This window comes from Orycteropus afer, unplaced genomic scaffold, assembly GCF_000298275.1.
Source record: "Orycteropus afer afer isolate SDZICR_OR568_19922 unplaced genomic scaffold, OryAfe1.0 scaffold00008, whole genome shotgun sequence".
Lineage (NCBI taxonomy): Eukaryota > Metazoa > Chordata > Mammalia > Tubulidentata > Orycteropodidae > Orycteropus > Orycteropus afer.
The window spans coordinates 13,379,468-13,399,625 of NW_006921595.1; the positions used below are offsets into that span (position 1 = coordinate 13,379,468).

The 20,158-nt window shown below is 36.3% G+C and overlaps 1 protein-coding gene across 1 annotated transcript in view; it reads left to right on the forward strand.

The window, feature by feature from the left end:
- Nucleotides 1–20,158, forward strand: part of FAM126A (family with sequence similarity 126 member A) — a 92,761-nt gene that overhangs the window by 50,641 nt on the left and 21,962 nt on the right. The window contains exons 3-9 of the mRNA XM_007946563.1: nt 4,823–4,924; nt 5,545–5,724; nt 6,888–6,968; nt 7,461–7,576; nt 7,946–8,041; nt 15,591–15,707; nt 18,978–19,065. Coding sequence (XP_007944754.1) covers nt 4,823–4,924; nt 5,545–5,724; nt 6,888–6,968; nt 7,461–7,576; nt 7,946–8,041; nt 15,591–15,707; nt 18,978–19,065 — 780 coding nt within the window. The remainder of the gene's footprint in view (nt 1–4,822; nt 4,925–5,544; nt 5,725–6,887; nt 6,969–7,460; nt 7,577–7,945; nt 8,042–15,590; nt 15,708–18,977; nt 19,066–20,158) is intronic.

A 20,158-nucleotide genomic window follows, 5' to 3' on the forward strand; every position in this document is an offset into this window, starting at 1 on the left:
GAAGGGAGGTTGGGCAATCCTACTTCTGTAGTGATACTGTCTCTGAAACCCAAGGAGGGGTCGCTCCGACTCGACGGCACATAACAACAACAACAACAACCCATGTGTCCATCTTCATTAGTCCTGTCTTATCCAACCTCTATCACCCCCTTATATACATTTCTAAGCCATTAGCTTAATGGTACTTTAGTTTGAAGCATCAGTCTTTTTCTTCTAATTTTGGCAAGACTAATTTTTCATTATTACTTTTTCATCTTCAGTTCTTTCTGCCTTCTGAAACATAAGAAAGCTTAACCGGTGTGGAGGAAAGCCAGAACCTTTGAGCTAATACAGTGGCAAGAAAATTTAAATGTTTGTTGTAACAATATTTAAATTCATTGGCCCTTTTAGATCTTAAGTTTTTCAACACTGTTCATAACTCAGCAGTTAAATCTTTTCCCATTCTATAGAGAAAAGCAACTTTTCCCATATTCATAAAATGAAATAATGACAGAATTGCAAATAAAATGTATTAATTTGCTGCACTATTTTTTAGGATGCCCTTCCTTTCCTTTGGCAGTAGCAGCCTGAATTCAGGGTTTTTCCTGAGCTTGTCTTTCCAGCAAAGAGGTGTCCATTTGCCTTGGCTGTTTCCCAGGAAATATTTTACTTTGTGAGGGTTAATTGATACATAAATTGATTTTAATTCATGTTTTTATTGAATATTACAATTTTATTCTAGATAGTATTTACAATAGGATAATGATCTTTCAATTCACTAATAATTTCTAAGATTTGTATTCCAATTCACTTATCATTCTTAAATTTTAAAGTTAGTCATCTATTTATCTATATATAGATATAAAATGTTTTATATGTATAATTTAGGTTCATTTCCATTCAGGGAATTAGAAATCTGTTGTGTGTTTATTTGACTATTACTTCTTTTTATATAAAGTTCTCCAGTATTAGATTACTCTTGATCAAATGACGGAAATGGAATGTTGCCTGGAGAGCTTTTGTTACATGCTTTTGAAATATTGAAGAATGCCTTAATCTCTTCTTTATGTTAGCAGTTACAGTGAAACTATCTCCCCCTCTTCCAGAGATTGATAGACTGCTCCCAAATGGTTCACATTTACTTCCCATTCTGGTAAACAGAAGTATCTTATTACATTTTTTAAAAAAAGAATCTATTCATTTATATATTGTGGTAGTTAAGGTTATGTGTCAACTTGGTTGGGCTTGGTTTTGAGTGGCTGAGCAGCTGGATGTAGTTATTCCCCATGATGAGACTGGTAATCAGCTCCATGGTGGACTCTACTGGAGCAGCTGAGTGGCTGCCTTAGGGATGTGTGCTGCTTCCAGTCTATAAAGAGAAGTTGTTCCATCTCAAGTGTTGGTGGTGGTTTCTGCTTCTCTGGATTGTGTCCAGTCTCTCTCAGCTCTGTACTGCTCTCTCTCAGCCAGTGTCTCAGGTCAAGGATGCACTTCACTCCTATTTCCACATTTTAGGTATCTGTCAGAGCAGCACCCCACTCTCTTGGTACCAATTTTTGTTTCGGTTACTTCATGCCTCTCAAACAGAAATACTACAGGTGGAATGGCTTTAACAAATAGGAGTTTTTTCTCTTACAGTTTTGGAGGCTTTAAATCCAAGTTCAAAGTGCCAGGCTGTAGGGGCTGGGTGTAGGCCCCTCAACCTTGGGCTTCAGTTCTGCCTCTTGCTCCCAGCCCTCTGAAGCTAGAGGCATCTCTTCATTCAGGCAGGTGCTGGCTGCTGAGGCTGACAAACCCAAGGTCAACAAGTAAAAAGGCACAGCCCCAAGATTATCAAACCACACGGGAAGCCACTGATTAAAATCCAATAAAAGTCCCAAGATTAGCAGAGCATGGCAGACTGCTGAATGAGAACTTGGTTACATGCAGGTTCCAAGTGTACCAAAAAGCTGGACACTTTTCTCAAAGTTGCTACTTATATACTGGAAGCAGACCACATCCCTAAGGCAGCTACTCAACTGCTCCAGTAGATTCCACCATGGAGTTAATTACCAATCTCACCATGGGGAATAACTATGTCCAGCTGCCCAGCCACTCAAAACCAAGCCCAGCCAAGTTGACATGTAACCTTAACTACCACAATTCCTGCATGTAACCAGGTTATCTTTCAGCAGCCTGCCATGTTGTTTGCCTATCTTGGGACTGTTAATGGACTTGAATTAGTGGCCTGTTGTGTGGTTTGATAATTTTAGGATTGTATCATTTTACTTGTTGACCTTGGGTTTGTCAGCCTCAGCAGCCAGCAGTTGCCTGAGTTAAGAGAAGACTCCATTTTCACTGAGTTGGGAGCAAGAGACAGAGCTGAAGCCCAATGTTGACGGGCTTTCAGCCAGCCCCTGGAGCTGGCACTTTGAATTTGGACTGCTAGCCTCTTAACTCTAACAGAATAAATCCCTGTTTATTAAAGTCACCCATTTGTGGTATTTTCTGTTAGAGCAGCACTAGGGAACAAAAACCTATATTCTAAAGTGAAATATGACCTATTTTTAAAGAATCTATTGAACTGTAAACACAGTTTTTATTTCTTACTCTGTCATTTATAAGTTCCCTTGACAAAGTTTTGCCTAGGAAGCCTTGTGCTAAGTGCTGTAGATGGAGAGATAAGACAGTTCTTGCCTTTAAGGAACTCACAGTAAAGTAAAAATGAATCGAATCAAATATGCTTATTATGAAAATTTAAGCTATTTACTTTCCTACATATATTTATGCATGTATATAAATAAATCATATGCTAGCTATAACCCATATTAAATCATGGAATACTAAGATATGGAACATGGAAGAAATACTGTACATCTTAAAATGACTGCTGGGAACATCTTCAGATAGGTATGTACTGCAGGATTAGTTTTTTTTTTTTCCCCCTTAAGGGAGGTAATTTGGGTGAGAAGGAATAATGACATGGGAGACAAATATCAGGGGGGAGGTATGCTCCAGAAGGATAGGATGTAATCATGTTATAATGGAACATTTGTTTCATATTTCCTTACTTGTGTACCCAAAACCATCTGACTTACTATTTGAGTCTTATCTCCCCCTTTTCTGTTTCAGGTGTCCTTTCTGGGCAGGTGGTGCTAGCAACCTATGATTAACTGACAAACAAAACCCATTGCTGTCAAGTTGCTTCTAACTCATGGTGGCCCTATATGTTACAGAATAGAGTTGAACTCTATAGGGTTTTCTTGACAATGATCTTTACAGAAGATTGCCAGGTCTTTTTTTTTTTTGGAGCATCAGTGAGTGGACTCAAACTGCCAACCTTTCAGTTAGTAGTGGAGTGCAAACTACTTGTGCCACCTAGGGACTATATACACACACACATACACAGTGTGTGTGTTTGTATAAAACTTTTTTTTTTATGATTTTTTTTATGATTTTGAGTAAAAGTTTACAGAACAAATTGGTTTTCCATTCGGCTGTTGCTGTGAGTCAGATCCAACTTGATGGCAGTGTGTTGCATTTTGCGTTTGTTGTTCATACATCAGGAACTATATTTTAAATGACCCTCTCAAAAGGTGAAAGGTTTGAGCCCATCAGCAGCTCCATGAGAAAAAAGACTTGAAGATAGGCTCCTATAAAGATTAAACAAACAAACAAACCCACTGCCATTGAGTGGGTTCTGACTCATAGTGACCCTAGAGGGCAGGGTAGAACTGCCCCATAATGTTTCCAAGGCTGTAAATCTTTACAGAAGGAGACTGCCTCAACACTCTCTCTCAGAGCAGCTGGTGGGTTTGAATCACCAACCTTTTAGTTAGCATAGTTTTAGTTAGCATTTAGTTGTATGCTTAAACTACTGTGCCACCAGAGCTCCTGTAAAGATTCCAAAACCAAAAACTCAGCGTCACTGCCATCAAGTTGATTATGACTCATAGTGACCCCCTTTGGGTTTCTGAGGCAGTAAATCTTTACGGAAGTAGATCGCTCAGTCTTCCTTTCACAGAGTGGCTAGTGGTTTTGAACTGCCAGCCTTCTGATTAGCAGTCAGATGCCTTAAGCACTATGCCACCAGAGCTCCTTCCTGTGAAGATTACAGCCTAGGAAACTCTATGAGGCAATTCTCCTCTGTCCTGTAGGGTTGCTATGAGTTGGAATCAACTCAATGGCATACAACAGTAGGAAAACTAGTTTATTAGTAGTATGGATATCTTTTTATCCAGTTCTAAGAAGTCTGTTTTTCTCCCAATTCTATAAAATAGAACAGCCTTATCAAGCTTGTGGGTCAGAATATGTAATTCAGGAGTCACCATGACCAGATGTTCTCCAGTGGCTTTTAGGTTTGAAACATTATCAGATTATTATATGATATGCTTATTATGAAGCTGGATCAATATAGCTAATGAGATTATAACTTATACAGTGCTCCAAAAATCAGACCTCTAGCTTTAATTAAGCATGGTTATATTCTTATTTCTAATGCCAAATTATGGTCAAAGATGAAGTATTGATATTAATTTATGTTCTTCTTGATGATAAGGGTATAAAATGTATTTTTTGCGATTATTTTTATTGAGACATAGTTCATATATCCTAAAACTCACTATTTCAAAGTGCACAATTCAGTGGATTTTGGTATATTCACAATGTTTTGCAATGATCACCATCATCTGATTCTATCTAGGACATTTCCATTACCCCAGAAAGAAACCCCATACTTGTTAAGAGTCACTTCCAATTCTCCCCTGCCCCTACCCTGGCAACAACTAATCTACTTTATATATGTAGATCAGCCTATTGTGGACATTTCATATAAATAAAGTGTTTTGTTTTTTAATTTGTTTAGACACTACCAGAAACATCTTTACCAAATTATGCCATAAATTTGAAAGACAAGAGTACTTTAGTTTCATCTCTCTATAAAGTTATCCAGCAGCCACAAAGTGAGGTAAGTTCTCTTACAATTTATTATACTAGTAGTATTCCCTTAGGAGTCCCTGGGTGGTGTCCCTGGGTGGTGCCAGTGGTTAAGTGCTTAACTACTAGCCAAAAGGTTGGTAGTTCATACCTACCCAGTGGTGCCTCAGATGGCAGATCTGCTTCTGAAAGGTCACAACATGGAAACCGTGGCATAGTTCTGCTCTGCACACAGCGGGTTGCTGTGAGTTGGAATCAACTCAGTGGCAACTAACAACAACGAAGTATTCACATGACTGATAAAAATAAATATATTTTTTTATTGTCAAATAAAAATGATCAAGTATTATTAAAAGAGTAAGAAAATATGTATGTTTAAAGATTATACTAAATGAACTCCACTGTACCATTACTCAGGCCCAGAAATAGAATTATTACCATATTATAAAAGCCTTCTTTCAACATATTTATTTGGCCTTCCATCAGAGTTCAAAAGATTTACTAAATAGCTTTACAGTGAATAGTTTTGCTTCAAAAAATTAAAACATTTCTATATTTCAGTAATTCTCAATCAGGAAAAACCTATTATATTTCATATAACAATGTCAAATACAGTGCAGTCCTTGAATTAACATTTTATATTTCTTCCAGTTGCTAGAACCTGTCTGTCATCAGCTCTTTGAATTCTATCGCAGTGGAGAGGAGCGGCTGCTTCAGTTTACACTGCAGTTTCTCCCAGAACTAATTTGGTGCTACCTTGCAGTCTCAGCTAGCAGAAATGTGCACAGCAGTGGATGCATTGAAGCTCTTCTTCTAGGGGTTTACAATTTGGTTTGTATTGAATGTAGTTCACAAAGTGTTTTCCATCAAAAGCAAGTCTATCACCTTGAGTAGGAAATAGTCATTCCCAAAACATTTTATTTTCTCTTTTGTTTCTTTTTCCTGCAGCAGTAGTAGACATGGTGATTTTTTTTACCAGAATTGTTTTATGATTTACAACTGATTTTCATTTTAATAAAGCTAATACTTGTTTTTAAACATCAAATTAGGCACAGCTCATTCTCCCAAAATAACTTTATTGAGATTGAGGGCATATAAGCATATAGACAACTGTGTATGTAGAAAACCTTTATGTAGATTGATTAAAGAGTGAGGCCATTCACTCCTTTCATTAAGGTATCTGAAAATAGCAGTGTCAAATTTTAAGTGTTTAAAATTTAAAGGGATTGTCTAGGAATTAACTGTTTCTGGTCTTCACAAAAACTTTGGGACAAAAGATCTAATCTAATGTTGGAGATACAATATCCACCAGTAATAGTTCAATAAAATCTGGACTGTCTCTAGATTTTATGCCATTGGTGTAACATACACTTTGCATTTTTAATAGTGTTTGTGTATTAAGCAGCATGACAGTCTAGATACTTAAGGTTTATATATTTTTTTAATGGAAAAGAAATTTAAAGTTGTTTTCTTAAGATGTTTTATAGCTATGTTAATTAACTCTATTAGAAAATATAACCTATTATATGAGGACAGTCAGTAATTATTAAGGCACTATATTGGTTGTGCCTAAGGCACTTGACTGCTAACCAGAAGGCTGGCAGTTCAAACCCACCAGCCACTCCTCAGAAGGAAGGGTGGGTAATCTACTTCTTTAGAGATACTGCCTGGGAAACCCAAGGAGGGGTCACTATGAGTCGGCTGACTCGATGACAGTGAGTTTGGTGTTTTTTTGTTTTTCATATCTGTGTTTTAGCCATTCAGAAAACTATATGTTACTAATATTTTAAAAGTGGAAGGATAATCATTTCAAATACTGGTGTTCATGAATACTTGATAATAGATTATCATGGCTTAAGATTTTAGTTGACTTTAAAAATTCCTTTGTACTCAGGTCTTTTTTTTTTTTCCATTTAGACTAACAATTTGAATTTAGCTTTCAAGTTTGTGTGTAAAAAACAAATATTTTAAGATGTTTTCTTTCACTTTCGTAGGAAATAGTTGACAAAGAGGGACATAGCAAAATACTGAGTTTTACAATTCCATCCTTATCCAAACCATCTGTATATCATGAAGTAAGTGACATGTTATCAAAGCAAATTTATTGGTCCCATGTTTTGAAGTTGCCATGAATCTGGGTCTAGCAATTGAGGCAAAAAATTGATCATTTTATTAGTAACTTAAAAAGCATAAGCATTATATGAAGTATTTACTTTTCTCAAAGTGAAATAAGAAGTCAAAATCATTAAATTTTATAATCTGATAGGAAGAAATTATTTAAAGTATTATTTTTGAAATATTTCTCTTATGATGGATAAAACTAGTCACTTTGGCAATTATATTTTGCTATGGTAGACTTTTTTTAAGTTGAACAAATTTTTCTTTTGTGCTTTGATTTTTAGTTATTTTTTAAATCTTTTAGGAGAAAATTTGATGGGCAGTCTCAATATTTATTTTTAAGATATGTGATGTTCATGGCAACCATTCTTAGTAGTGTGTATATTCCAAATAGCACATTTTCAACAGAATGGCTATTTTTTTTCTTTATTCAAATGTCTTTTCTTTAGCCTTCCAGCATTGGTTCCATGGCTCTGACTGAGAGTGCACTATCCCAACATGGTTTGTCAAGAGTTGTGTACAGTGGACCTCATCCTCAAAGGGAGATGCTAACAGCCCAGAATAGGTATACTGTAGAGACATTATTTATTATCCAACCACCCTGACTTTTCAAAAAAGAAAAAATTTATCCAGTATATTTATAAATAATGTTTGATAAGTTGTATGCAACAATTTACTTGGATATTATAAAAGAGAAAACCATATCATTCAGACTTATCACTTGTACTTTGCCTTAGATGTCATAGTATTTTTAAGATAATTTTCATATACCTGTTACTTGAGAATTCTTCATTTTTGTTTTAGTTTTGTATTGTTGTTGGTGTGATTGTGTTATAGAGGTGTATTCTGTAATACATCTCTCCTCAATGACTGCTCAATTATAGTTCACTTAGAATTCTAATGATTTGTGAATATTCTTTTGGTTTATCTTTAGGTTTGAAGTGTTGACATTCCTTTTGTTGTGTTACAATGCTGCTTTAACTTACATGCCCAGTGTTTCTCTTCAATCACTGTGTCAAATTTGTTCAAGGTAAATAAGAATTCAAATGTTTTTAATATTGATATATATTAATTTAATTGGTAATTTGTACATACCTGCGTTATTTTTGCTTTGCTTAGTCATTTGTTTAAAACATCAAATAATAAAATACCACTCAGCCTACCCAACACATAGAAATCTCCTTATAAATGAGACTCACAAAAAGCACGTAGAAGAGTGTAAAAGGGAATAACATTTAAATAGAATATTTCCATATCAGAAAAGGATCATATTCCATATCTATAGGATGAAACTGTTATGACCTTTCAATTTTTGGCATGCAGTGGGTTTCATTGTGCTTTTTGTTTTGTCTTGTTTTAACTGTGCTTTAATTTGGTACAAAGAAATTAGAAATACTGATTTTTAAACTACCTTTGTTTTAAAAAAAATTTGAGCTGAGGACTTATTGAATAAATTATGATAGTTGGTGGATATACTATGTAAATATTTTTTAAAACATACTGATTTAGAAGAATGTTTAATGTTAGCATATATGGTATGATTCTAGCACTCATTAAATATGACTAGAACATTAATAGTGATTATCTGTAACCGGTGAAATTATGGTTTATTTTTTCTTCTTTGTGATTTCCTGTGACTCTCTAAATATTCTATGATGAACATGTCTTAAAATGGCAAAACAGAACAAAACAAAATACACGAAGAAAAATGCTTTTGGTAATTCAAATAAGTAAGAGAAAACACAGAATTAAGGAATTGCTAGAATAATGTGGATCGAGGAAAGCATTTAAATAATGCAACCTTGGGAGGTTAAGGAGGCCTGATGGCATAGTGGTTATGTGCTCAGCTGCTAACTGAAAGGTTGGTGGTTCGAACCTACAAGGCCTCTGTGGGAGAAAGATGCAGCAATCTACTTCTCTAAAGACTTACAGCTTTGGAAACTGCTTTGGTTCTCCAGTGCCGCTCTAACGGACATACCACAAATGTACAGCTTGAATGAAGAGGATTTATTTTCTTACAGTTTAGAGGGCTGGAAGTCTGAGTTCAAAGTGCCAGCTTAAAGGTTTGGGTGAAAGCCCAACTGTGGGCTTCAGCTCTGCCTTTTTTGCTCCTGGCCCACTCAAGCTGGAGGCTTCTCGTAACTCAGGCAGCTGTTGGCTGCTGAGGCTGACAAACCCAACTTGATAAGTAAAATGGCTCAGTCCCAAAATTATCAAGCAACATGGCAGGCCACTAGTTCAAGTGCAGAAACAGTCTCAAGATTGGCAGACCACATGGCAGGCCACTGAGATGAAAACTTGGCTAAATGCAGGATCCAGATGTGCCAAAAAGCTAGATACATTTCTCAAAATTGCTTCTTACGTACCAGAAGCAGACCATATCCCTAGGGCAGCTACTCAGCAGCTCACAGTAGATTCTACCATGGAGTTGATTACCAGTCTCATCATGGGGAATAACAATATTCAACTGCCCAGCCATTCAAAACCAGGCCCAGCCAAGTTGACAAATAACCTTAACTACCACAGAAACCCTATAGGCAGTTCTACTCTGTTCTGTCGGGTCTCTGTGAATCAGAATTGGCTCATCAACAATGGGTAATTATATTGTAAACATGTACCATTAACATTATTTCACAAAAGGGAGATTTAAATAACAAGAAGAAGGAAGAATGGAAGGGAAGGACAACAATTTATAAATTAAAAATGGGATCAGTTTACCTTTCCCTGTTCCTCGTTTCACTATAGTCCAGTAAAAACTTTTTATGGACTAAAACAGATATAAAGATCAACATTTCAGAAACACTGGTTTATGGAATAACTTAATACAGCAGTTTTCTCCTGCTGAATTTAACACACACTACTCTGAAGCAGTATCTTAGATGGTTAAGACACAGGAATACATACCTATTTTTTAAGCTCCTTAAGAGTTCTAATAGAACTCCCTAATAAGAATCACTGTTGATGCTTTCCTGAAACTACTGATGGAAAAGTATATGTGTTGGTTTCTGACCTGTGTCACTCCAGTGGAATGCCCTTTACTATAATGATTTTTATATTCTTGGTAGAAAATTACTAATATTGCAGTTTTACTTAACTAGGAGACTAGGTAATCCTTTAACAAAGATCCCAAGTAAAAGCTAGTTTTAAAAACAAAGAGATGCAGATTATTTATAAACTAGCTGTAGGATTTTGGCCACAGAAGATCTTAGCAAAAGCATATTAGATTAATTCCATGCCACAAGAAAAGCTAATTCTGTGTGAATTTTCACTGGTTGTAAGACAACGAGAGAGAAAAGAGAGATATATAACTCAAAACACTGAAGTTATTTAAATAAAGCTAACTTTTTAGAGTTAATTCATCAAATTTGTCATTACACTTTTAGTTGTTTAGGTTTTTGTTGTTATTGTTTAGATTCCTTGTTACTGTATTCACAATGGTTTGAAAGTCATGTATTCATTTATTTTAACATCTGGCTCCCTTAATCATTTATCAAATACTCTAATTAGGATGTTTTATACATGTTTAACTTGTTGTTATGTGCTGTTAATTTGGTTTTGACTCATAGTGACCATAAGTACAATGGAATGAAACACTGTACAATCCTGCGCCATCCTCAGAATTGTTGCCATGGTTTGAGCCACTGGGTGAATCCATCACATGGAGGGTTTTCTCCTTTTGGTGACCGTCAACTTTACCTAGCATGATATCCTTTTCCAGGAACTGGTGCCTTTGAGAACATGACCAAAGTATGATACAAAGTCTGGCCATTCTCACTTCTAAGGAGCATTTGGCTGTATTTCCTCCAAGACAGATTTGTTCATTCTTCTAGCAGTCCATGGTACATATTCTTCACGAACGCAATTCAAATGCATCAGTTCTTCTGCAGTCTTTCTTATATTGTAAACATGTATCATTAACATTATTTCACAAAATACTCTGAAGCAGAAAATACTGCTTCAGAGTAGTGTGTGTTAATTTCTGTAGGAGAAAACTGCTGTATTAAGTTATTCCATAAACCATTGTTTCTGAAATGTTGATCTTTATACCTGTTTTAGTCCATAAAAAGTTTTCACTGGATCACAGTGAAATGAGGAACAGGGAAAGGTAAACTGATCCCATTTTTAATTTATAATTAAAATTCTTATTCAATTCTATTCATTGTCCAGCTCTCTCATGCATATGATGACAATGAAAATACCATGGCCTGAGTCAAGCACACCTTAGTCTTCAAAATGACATCTTTGCTGTAAAGCACATTCAGGAGGTCTTTTGCAGCAGATTTGCCTAATGCAATACGTCGTTTTGTTTCTTGACTCCTGCTTCCAGAGACATTGATTATGGATCCAAGTAAAATGAAATCCTTTGGCACAATGCATAAGGCATTTGACTGCTAACCAGAAAGTTGGTGGTTCAAACCTACCAGCTGTTCAATGGAAGGAAGATGGGGCAATCTACTTCCGTAAAGATTTATTGTCTTGGAAACCCCATGGAGGTCACTGTGAATCAGAATCGACTCGATGGCAGTGGCTTCACAACTTCAGTCAGTTTTCCATTTATCATGATGTTGCTTATTAGTCAGTCCAGTTGTGAGGATTTTTGTTTTCTCACAACAATATATGTGAGATATATTCCATACTGAAAGCTCTTTGATCTCATCAGTAAGTGCTTCACGTCTTCTTCACTTTCAGCAAGCAAGGTTGAGTCATCTGCATATTATAGGTTATTAATGAGTCTTCCCTCCAATCCTGATGCTGCCTTTTTCCTCATATAATCCAGCATCTCAGATTATTTGCTCAGTATATAGATTGAATAAGTATGGTGAAAGGATACAACCCTGACACACACCTTTCCTGATTTTAAACCCTGCAGTATCTCCTTGTTCTATTACAGGTTCCTCATGAACACAACTAAGTGTTCTGGAATTACCATTCTTTGCAATGTTATCCATAATTTGTTATGATCAAGGCAATCTAATGCCTTTACATAGTCAGTAAAACACTACTAAACATCTTTCTGGTATTCTTTGCTTTCAGCCAAGATCCACCTGACATCAGCATTGATGTTCCTCATTTCATGCCCTCTTCTGAATCCTGCTTGAAATTCTGGCAGTTCTCTGTAGGTGTACTGCTACAACCATTTTTTTATTATCTCCAGCAAAATTTTACTTACATGTGATATTAATGATACTGTTCAATAATTTCATCATTCTGTTGAGTTACCTTTCTTTGGAATGGGCACAAATATGGATCTCTTCCAGTTGGTTGGCCAGGTCTTCCAAATTTCTTGGCATGCACACAGCACCTCCAGCTCTGCATCCATTCTTTGAAACATCTCAATGGATATTCCAGCAATCCCTGGAGCCTTGTTTTTCACCAGTTCCTTCAGTGTAGCTTGGACTTCTTCCTTCAGTGGCATCAGTTCTTGAATAATAATACGGTACCTCCTGAAATGGTTGAATGTCAACCAATTATTTTGGTTGTGACGGTGAATTCCTTCTATCTTCTTTTGATGTTTCCTACGTTGTTCAATATTTTGCCCATAGAATCCTTCAATATCGCAACTTGAGGCTTGAATACTTTCTTCAGTTCTTTCAGCTTGAGAAATGCCCAGCATCACCTTGCCCTTTGATTTTCCAACTCCAGATCTTTGCACATTTCATTGTAATACTTTACTTTGTCCTCTCAAGCTGCTCTTTGAAACCTTGTGGTGCCATACACTACTCAGTATGATTCTTCTACTCATGGTCTTTGTGACTCCCACAAGATGACTGGTTGGAATTATGTAAATGTGAGATGCTTTGTGGGCTGCTAAGGGGATTGGATAGCTTGCTACTAATGCAAATAAAGCACACAGCACCAATGTAGGGGTGAGACCATGGAAATAAGGTGTATGGAACCCTAATGTTGGGTTTAGTCAGTTTTGTCATTCCACTAGGCTTAAAATGAACCTTCCCAAAGACAGAAAAGGGGATCTCACTACCATCAAGCAGCCAAGAGTGGAGCATGTCCTTGGACCCAGGATCCTGTGCTAGACCTCCTTGGCAGAGAGACGGCAAAGTTGGTGGTTGCATCAATGGCAGCAGAACAAAGAGACTGGCATAAGACAGAGCAGTGGCCTTGGCAGCACACAGAGCAAGAAAGCCGAGTGCCTTTGGTCAGGAAGCCTGCTGGTGGAGTGGGGTGCACCTATCATCAGTGCTAAAAAACTTTATAACACTTGCCCAAGCAGGGCAGAGGCCAGGTCAAGAGGCCAAGGGCCAAAGGCTTGCCTGTGGGCATGGCAGAAGGGAGGGAGTCCTGATCAAAGAACTGTGTTCTGAATAACCCTGAACCTGAATTGTAACCTGTTGCTTACCTAATAAACCCTATAATTATGAACATTATCTGTGATTTCTGTGGGGCCATTGCAACAAATTATCAAACCCAGCAGAGACGTAGTGAGTGCCATGGAAGGGATGGATGGTGTCAGAAATGGCCAAAGAGTTAGAAAGTGATGGCATGTCTGACTGTCGCCACATAGGAACAAGTCTTGGGCTATTGATGGTGATTCTGTCTCCCACTCATGAAATTGGAGGAGGTCAGAGGACTCCATGCCCTTTTGTACTTTCGTTCAGCTCCTTTATGTCATCATTTATTCCGTTCACTTTAGCTACTCTCCATTCAAGAGCAAGTTTCAGAATCTCTTCTGACATCCACTTTGGTCTTCTCTTCCTTTCTGGTCTTTTTAATGACCTTTTACTTTATTCATGTATGACGTCCTCCTGCAACTTGTCTGGTGTTCAGTCACTGGTGTTTAATGCATCGAATCTATTCTTTAGAGGGTTTCTAATTTCAAGTGAAATATACCCAAAGATCATATTTTGGCTTTCATGGACTTGTTTTAATTTTCTTCAGCTTCAACTTCAACTTGCATAGGAGCAAGTCAGCCCCTGGCCTTGTTCTGACTGATGATATTGAGCTTCTCCATCATCTCTTTCCACATATGTAGTCCTGTGTATTCCATCTTGTGAAGTCCGTGTGTGTAGTCACTGTTTATGTTGTTTAAAGAAAGTATTTGCAATGAATAAGTCACTCGTCATGCAAATTCTATTATTTGATCTCCATATCATTTTTATCACTGAGGTCATATTTTTCAATGACTTATGCATCTTTTTTGTTTCCAACTTTTGCATTCTAATCACCAGTAATTATCAATACATCTTGATGCCATGTTTAAGAGGAAAAGAAAATAATTAGAAAGCATTTCTGTCTAACCAAGCTAAGCCTAGTTTATATCTATGGAAAGAAAATTGGATATAGAACTGAGATAATAAGTAAATTATAAGTAGTTAGGATAGTTAAAGTACAAGACCTTCTTCATTATTTTAGTACTCGGTGCAGTTTTTTCTGAAGAATTAGGTACAGTGTTACGACTAATTCAGTCCTTTTGGTCAAGTGATAGTTATTTTAGATTGCTGCTCACTTAGGTTGTTGGTGATAATTAGGGTTGATTGTGAAGACTGCCTGAATGATTAATTGGGTCATCTAGGAGGGAGAATATAGACATACAACCAGAAAAAAAAATACCAGAATATCTCAACCAAATTCAGTGACAAATTTGTCCCATTCTTTTTTAAGGTTCCAATTGTAATGAATAGTGAAAGTAATTAAGATAAGCTTGGATACTCTCTACACCTCTCAAGACAGGCTTGGCAATCTTCTTCCAGAAAATAAGCTACTAAAAATCTAGAGAGCTCAGTTCTACTCTGACACACATGGGGTTACCCACCATGAGTTGGAATCAACTCAACAGCTACTGGGCTGACTGGATATTTATTAAAAATAGAGACTTACTCTTTATTGTAAAAGCAATGCATATTGATCATAGAAAATTTAGAAAATACATGTAAAGAAGAAAATCAGAATTATCTATACTTCCACAAAGGTATCTGGTGATACTGCGGTTAAAGCATTGGCTGCTAACCAGAAGGTCGGGAGTTTAAACCGATCAGCTTCTCTGTGGGAGAAAGATGAGGCAGTTTGCTTGCTTAAAGGTTTACAGCCTTGGAAACCCTGTAGGGCAGTTCTGCTCTGTCCTATAGGGTCGCTGTGAGTCAGAATCAACTCCATGGTTGTGAGTGGGATATTCCCAAAGTTCAGAGATAACTTTAGATGTTCTTTTGTCAGTGGCACATACTGTATCCCTGTTTATTTATTCAAAATGGAATTGTGCTACATATGTTTGCACAGCTTTTCCCCTGTCACTTAAGTAGACTTTCAAAACCTTATGTTTAATTGTTTTTTGAGTATTCTGTGCATGATTTATATAATTGGCCCTGTCTTGGACTTTTAAGTAAATACACTTTAGCTTCAGTACTCCTTATCTATAAATAGTATTTGTTACTATATTCAGTGTTCCTTTGCATCTCAACTTGTTTATGGTGCTTTCTTTGAATTAGTTATGTTCTTTGTTTCATAGATACTGGGTTTGTTATGAGAGCATAACTAGCACATTGTTAGTTTTAAATGTTAAAATAAATTACTCAGGTTTTTTTTTTTTAATGCCAATTTTGTAATTATATTTATTTTGGTCTTTCTAGAATCTGTGTTTGTGGATATCCTCGACAACATGTAAGAAAATACAAAGGTATAAGTAGCAGGATACCAATTTCTTCAGAATTCATGGTGCAGATGTTAACAGGGATTTATTTTGCCTTGTAAGTTTATCTTATATACAAAGTAAGCTTTGATCTCTTTGAACAATTATAGCCATTAATTTATTGTAACAATATTGTAATGTCAATACATAGATAATAAGCATATTTTCATGTGAAAGAATATGAATCAAGATCTTAATGATAATTTATTATTTAAAAGATATATTTTAAAGTTCTAAACTGAAACACTTGTAACTAAAACACTTCCTCATCTTCCTTTAATTCAAAGACAGAATGAAAATTAGTAAAACCTAAACATATTCATAGTTCCTTTTTCATTATTTTCTCTCTTGCTATAATTTTCAAATAGCTTTTTTGTCCAATGAATATCTTTGGAATATTCCGAGGAATAGTTTCCATATACTTTAGCTTTAAAAAAATATTTTAGAGCTTCTTTGATCAGAAATAGTTTACTATTAATTTCTGATATTAATGCTCAGTCATACTAAATGCCTGAGGTTAATAGTATTTTTCTTTGAACTTTATCATTTACTTTGTGTTCCTTTTATTGTGTATAACTTACCATGTTTTGTATTATATTCACTTAATACTTTAATTTTCACTAATAGACCATAAGCTTCTTGACTGAAGGTAAAATTTATGGTCTACAGGTCAAATCGGCTTGCTATCTGTTTTGTAAATATTTTGGAGCACAGTCATTCTCATTTGTTTTCATATTGTCCATGACTGCTTTTGTGCCATGATGACAGTGTTCAGTAGTAGTGACAAAGCCTAAGATATTTATTGTCTAACTCTTTAAGAAAAAGTTTGCCAACCCTTATGTTAGACCATTAATATTTTCCCTCAGCTCTTGGATGCTCTGATCTTATTTCTCTCCTTTTTTTGTGTGTGTTTCAGTTTGAGAAGTTCCTAAATTCAATCTGCTTTCAAATTCACTGATTCTTTTTTCAATTATGTCAAGTTTACTAATGAGCCCATTGAAGGCATTCTTAATTTCTGTTACCATGTTTTATTTCTATACTTTTCACTTATCTCTTCCTTACAGTTCCTATCTCTCTGCTGAACTTTCTAGCTCTTCATGCATGTTGTCCATCTTTACTACTAGAGCCTTTACTATATTAATCACAGTTATTTGAATTTCCCTGATAGCTCCAACATCTGGGTAATCTCTGAATTTGGTTCTACTAATTGCTTTGTCTCTCGATAGTGAGTTGAAAAGCAGTATTTTTTTTTCTTTTTGTATATCTTGTAATTTTTAATTGATCATGATTTTGTTCATAAGTGGGTCTTTTTTATTATTATTATTTATTGTGATTTGGGTGAAGATTTACAGAGCAAATTCACTTTCCATACAGCCGTTGACATACACTTTGTTGCATGTCATTGACCACAGTTTACCACAATGCAACAGCTCCCCTCCCACTTCCTCCCCATAGTTACCTCTTCTCAGTGTGAAGGTAAATGTTTCATGCCTGGAAATAGCATGCTGTTTTTCTTCTAGGCAGTTCATAGTTGGGTTTTGTTGTTGCTGTGGTTACCTTCAGGCCACTACCTACTTCAAATTCTTCTAGTACTTAATTGTTCCCTGGTACTTAAAGGTGAGAACTAGCTTGCTGGAGGTTTCTTCCTCAGTATTCCTGATCAGTGCTCAGCGTTCATCCTTCCCTCTCTGCCTACAGCTTAGAGTCTTTCTCCATGTTCTTGCCTCTCCTCCAATAATGGATTGCTGTAGTTTGTTTCTAGGTATTCCCTAGCTTGGTGGGAGGGATGCGGGTAGGGATTGTTCTCTGTTGTCCTAGTTCAGCCTCAGTCTATGATCTTGCATCTCAGTGATGGGAATTTCTCAGTGATCCTGAACCTCCCTCAGTGGTAGCAGACATCTAATGGTCTCAGTACCAGATATTTTCCTGATCTTCCTCCAGTGCAGAGATTTAATTTTTTTTCTTCCCTCGGAGCCATAGGATCTTCATCTGCATCTTGGGAGTGAAGGTGTTTGTGACTCCCCAAAGGCTTAAAAACTATTGTTCCATATGGGAAAAGGGTGGCTGGGTCTTCATGTTTTTTCTGTGTGGGTGGCTATTCTTCTCCTTCAGGCCTGCGTCACCAAGGGAAGCTTTCTCTGGTTTCCCCCCAGAGCCATAGGGTCTTCATCTACACTTTGAGGGTGAAAGTGTTTGTGACTCCCCAAAGGCTTAAAAAGTATTGTTCCATATGGGAGAAGGGTGGCTGAGTCTTCACATTTTTTCTGTGTGGGTGGCTATTCTCCTTCAGGCCTGCACCACCAAGGGAAGCTTTCTCTGGTTTCACACCCTGCCCCAAGAGTTTCTTGTGAGAGCCCAGAGGAGGTTTGCGGAGAAGAAACTATATATATGGTCCTTATGTATTTGGTCCCAGAGATTCTATATTCTCATGCTAGCCTACACTTGGCTTTTAGTAATTTATTAAAGGTTTTAGATGAATTCTTATTATTCCCTTGCATTGTAGCCTATCTCTCCTTAGAGGCAGCTGTCTACTCTTAGGTTGCTGGATCCATGGTTGCCCTGTGACCTCAGCTCTTTGATGGGTTCATAAAAAGTTGATTTTATAGATTATCTGGCTTTATCTTGTTTTTTAGGGATGGAAATGCTCTTTCCATCTTTGAAGACATCACTTGCAGTCAATATAATCGGTATTTCTTAATTTTGTTCTCAGATTTAAGCCAGCATATCTTGGTTCATTTGTCCTTTAGTCAATTTTTATGAAGAGTTTGGCCATTTCTTTAAAAATTATGTATGTATGTATTTATCTATATACTTTTTCCTGATACCTCTCTGATACTTCCAACATGCATCATGTACACTTATAAATGACTATCAGAATACAAAGAAGTAACTATTCAGAATATTGGAAGCCACAGTAGTTGTAGATTCTCATTAAAAACTGTGGGAGTTACAGAGTAATTTGACCATAAAGTGTTCTGAACATTATTTTAAGGTATATAATTTGTTAGGCTCTGACTTGCTTTGAAAGTATAAAATGCTTTGAAATTGTCTTAGCTTTTTTGATTTCTGTTCTATAAATAGAGATGTTCTTTAGAGAAGAAATGTACATCTATAAAATTTTCATTGCTATTAATATGCTTTCAGATACAATTGAAAAGAATTAAAAGATTTAAAAATATATTTGTAAGGAGAGTGAAATGTTAAGCAATGTGCTAGTATGATCTATTATTTTCCTCAGTAAAGATAGTTTCTCATTATATTTTGTTCAATTCAATAGAATTAATTTAGAACAATTACACTTTCTTTACTTAATTCATTAATTTTACAGTTATAATGGAGAATGGGATCTGGCTCAAAAAGCATTGGATGATATTATATACAGAGCCCAGTTGGAATTATACCCAGAGCCACTGCTGGTAAGTACCTCAGTTATGTAAATTTCGTAACATAAAATTTCTCAGTTTTGAACTATAAATGGACAAGTAGGGAGCTCTGGTAGCTTAATGCCTAAGGCATTTGACTGCTAACCAGACGGCTGGTGGTTCAAGCCCACCAGCCACTCCTTGGAAGAAAGGTTGGGCAATCTACTTCTGTAGTGATACCACCTCACAAACCCAAGGAGGGGTTGCCATGAGTCGAATTGAATCAACTAGACAGCAGTAAGTTTCTTTTAAATTGAGAAGGAACTGTTCATAATATATTAACATGTCATTAATTATCAGTTAATTCAAGCTTCTGTAATACTAGGAAAATTTTTCACTTGAAAAAGTATATATAATAAAATCTGAAAATTTCATTAGACTAACTTCATAGATACATGATAGGCTTTTAATTTATAAGAGTGTTTTCCTTAAATAGTTGAGCTGCATTTGTTGTTGTTAGGTGCCATCGAGTCAGTTTCAACTCCTAGCATCTCTCCATACAACAGAACAAAACACTGCCCAGGCTGTGCCATCCTCACAGTTGTTGCCATTCTTTAGACTATCATTGCAGCCATCTTGTTGAGGGTCTTTCCCTTTTTTGCTGACCCTGTACTTTGCCTAGCATTATAGTCTTCTCCAGAGACTGGTCCCTACTGACAACATGACCAAAGTACGAGAGAAGGTCTGGCTGTCCACACTTCGAAGGAGCATTCTGGCTTTACCTCCTCCAACACAGATTTTTTTTTTTTTAGCAGTCCGTGATTCATTCAGTATTCTTTGCTAACATCACAATTCAAATGCATAAATTCTTCTGAGGTCTTCCTTATTTATTGTCCAACTCTCACATGCATATGAGGCCATTGAAAATACCACGGCTTGGGTCAAGTGCACCACAGTCTCCAAAGTAACATCTTTGCTCTTCAGCACTTTAAAGAGTTCTTTTGCAGAAGATTTGCTTACTGCAATGCATTGTCTGATTTCTTGGCTGCTTCTATGGGCATCAATTATAAAATGAAATCCTTGACAACTTCAGTTTTTCTCTGTTTATCCTGATTTTGTTTATTAGTCCAGTTGTGAGGATATTTGT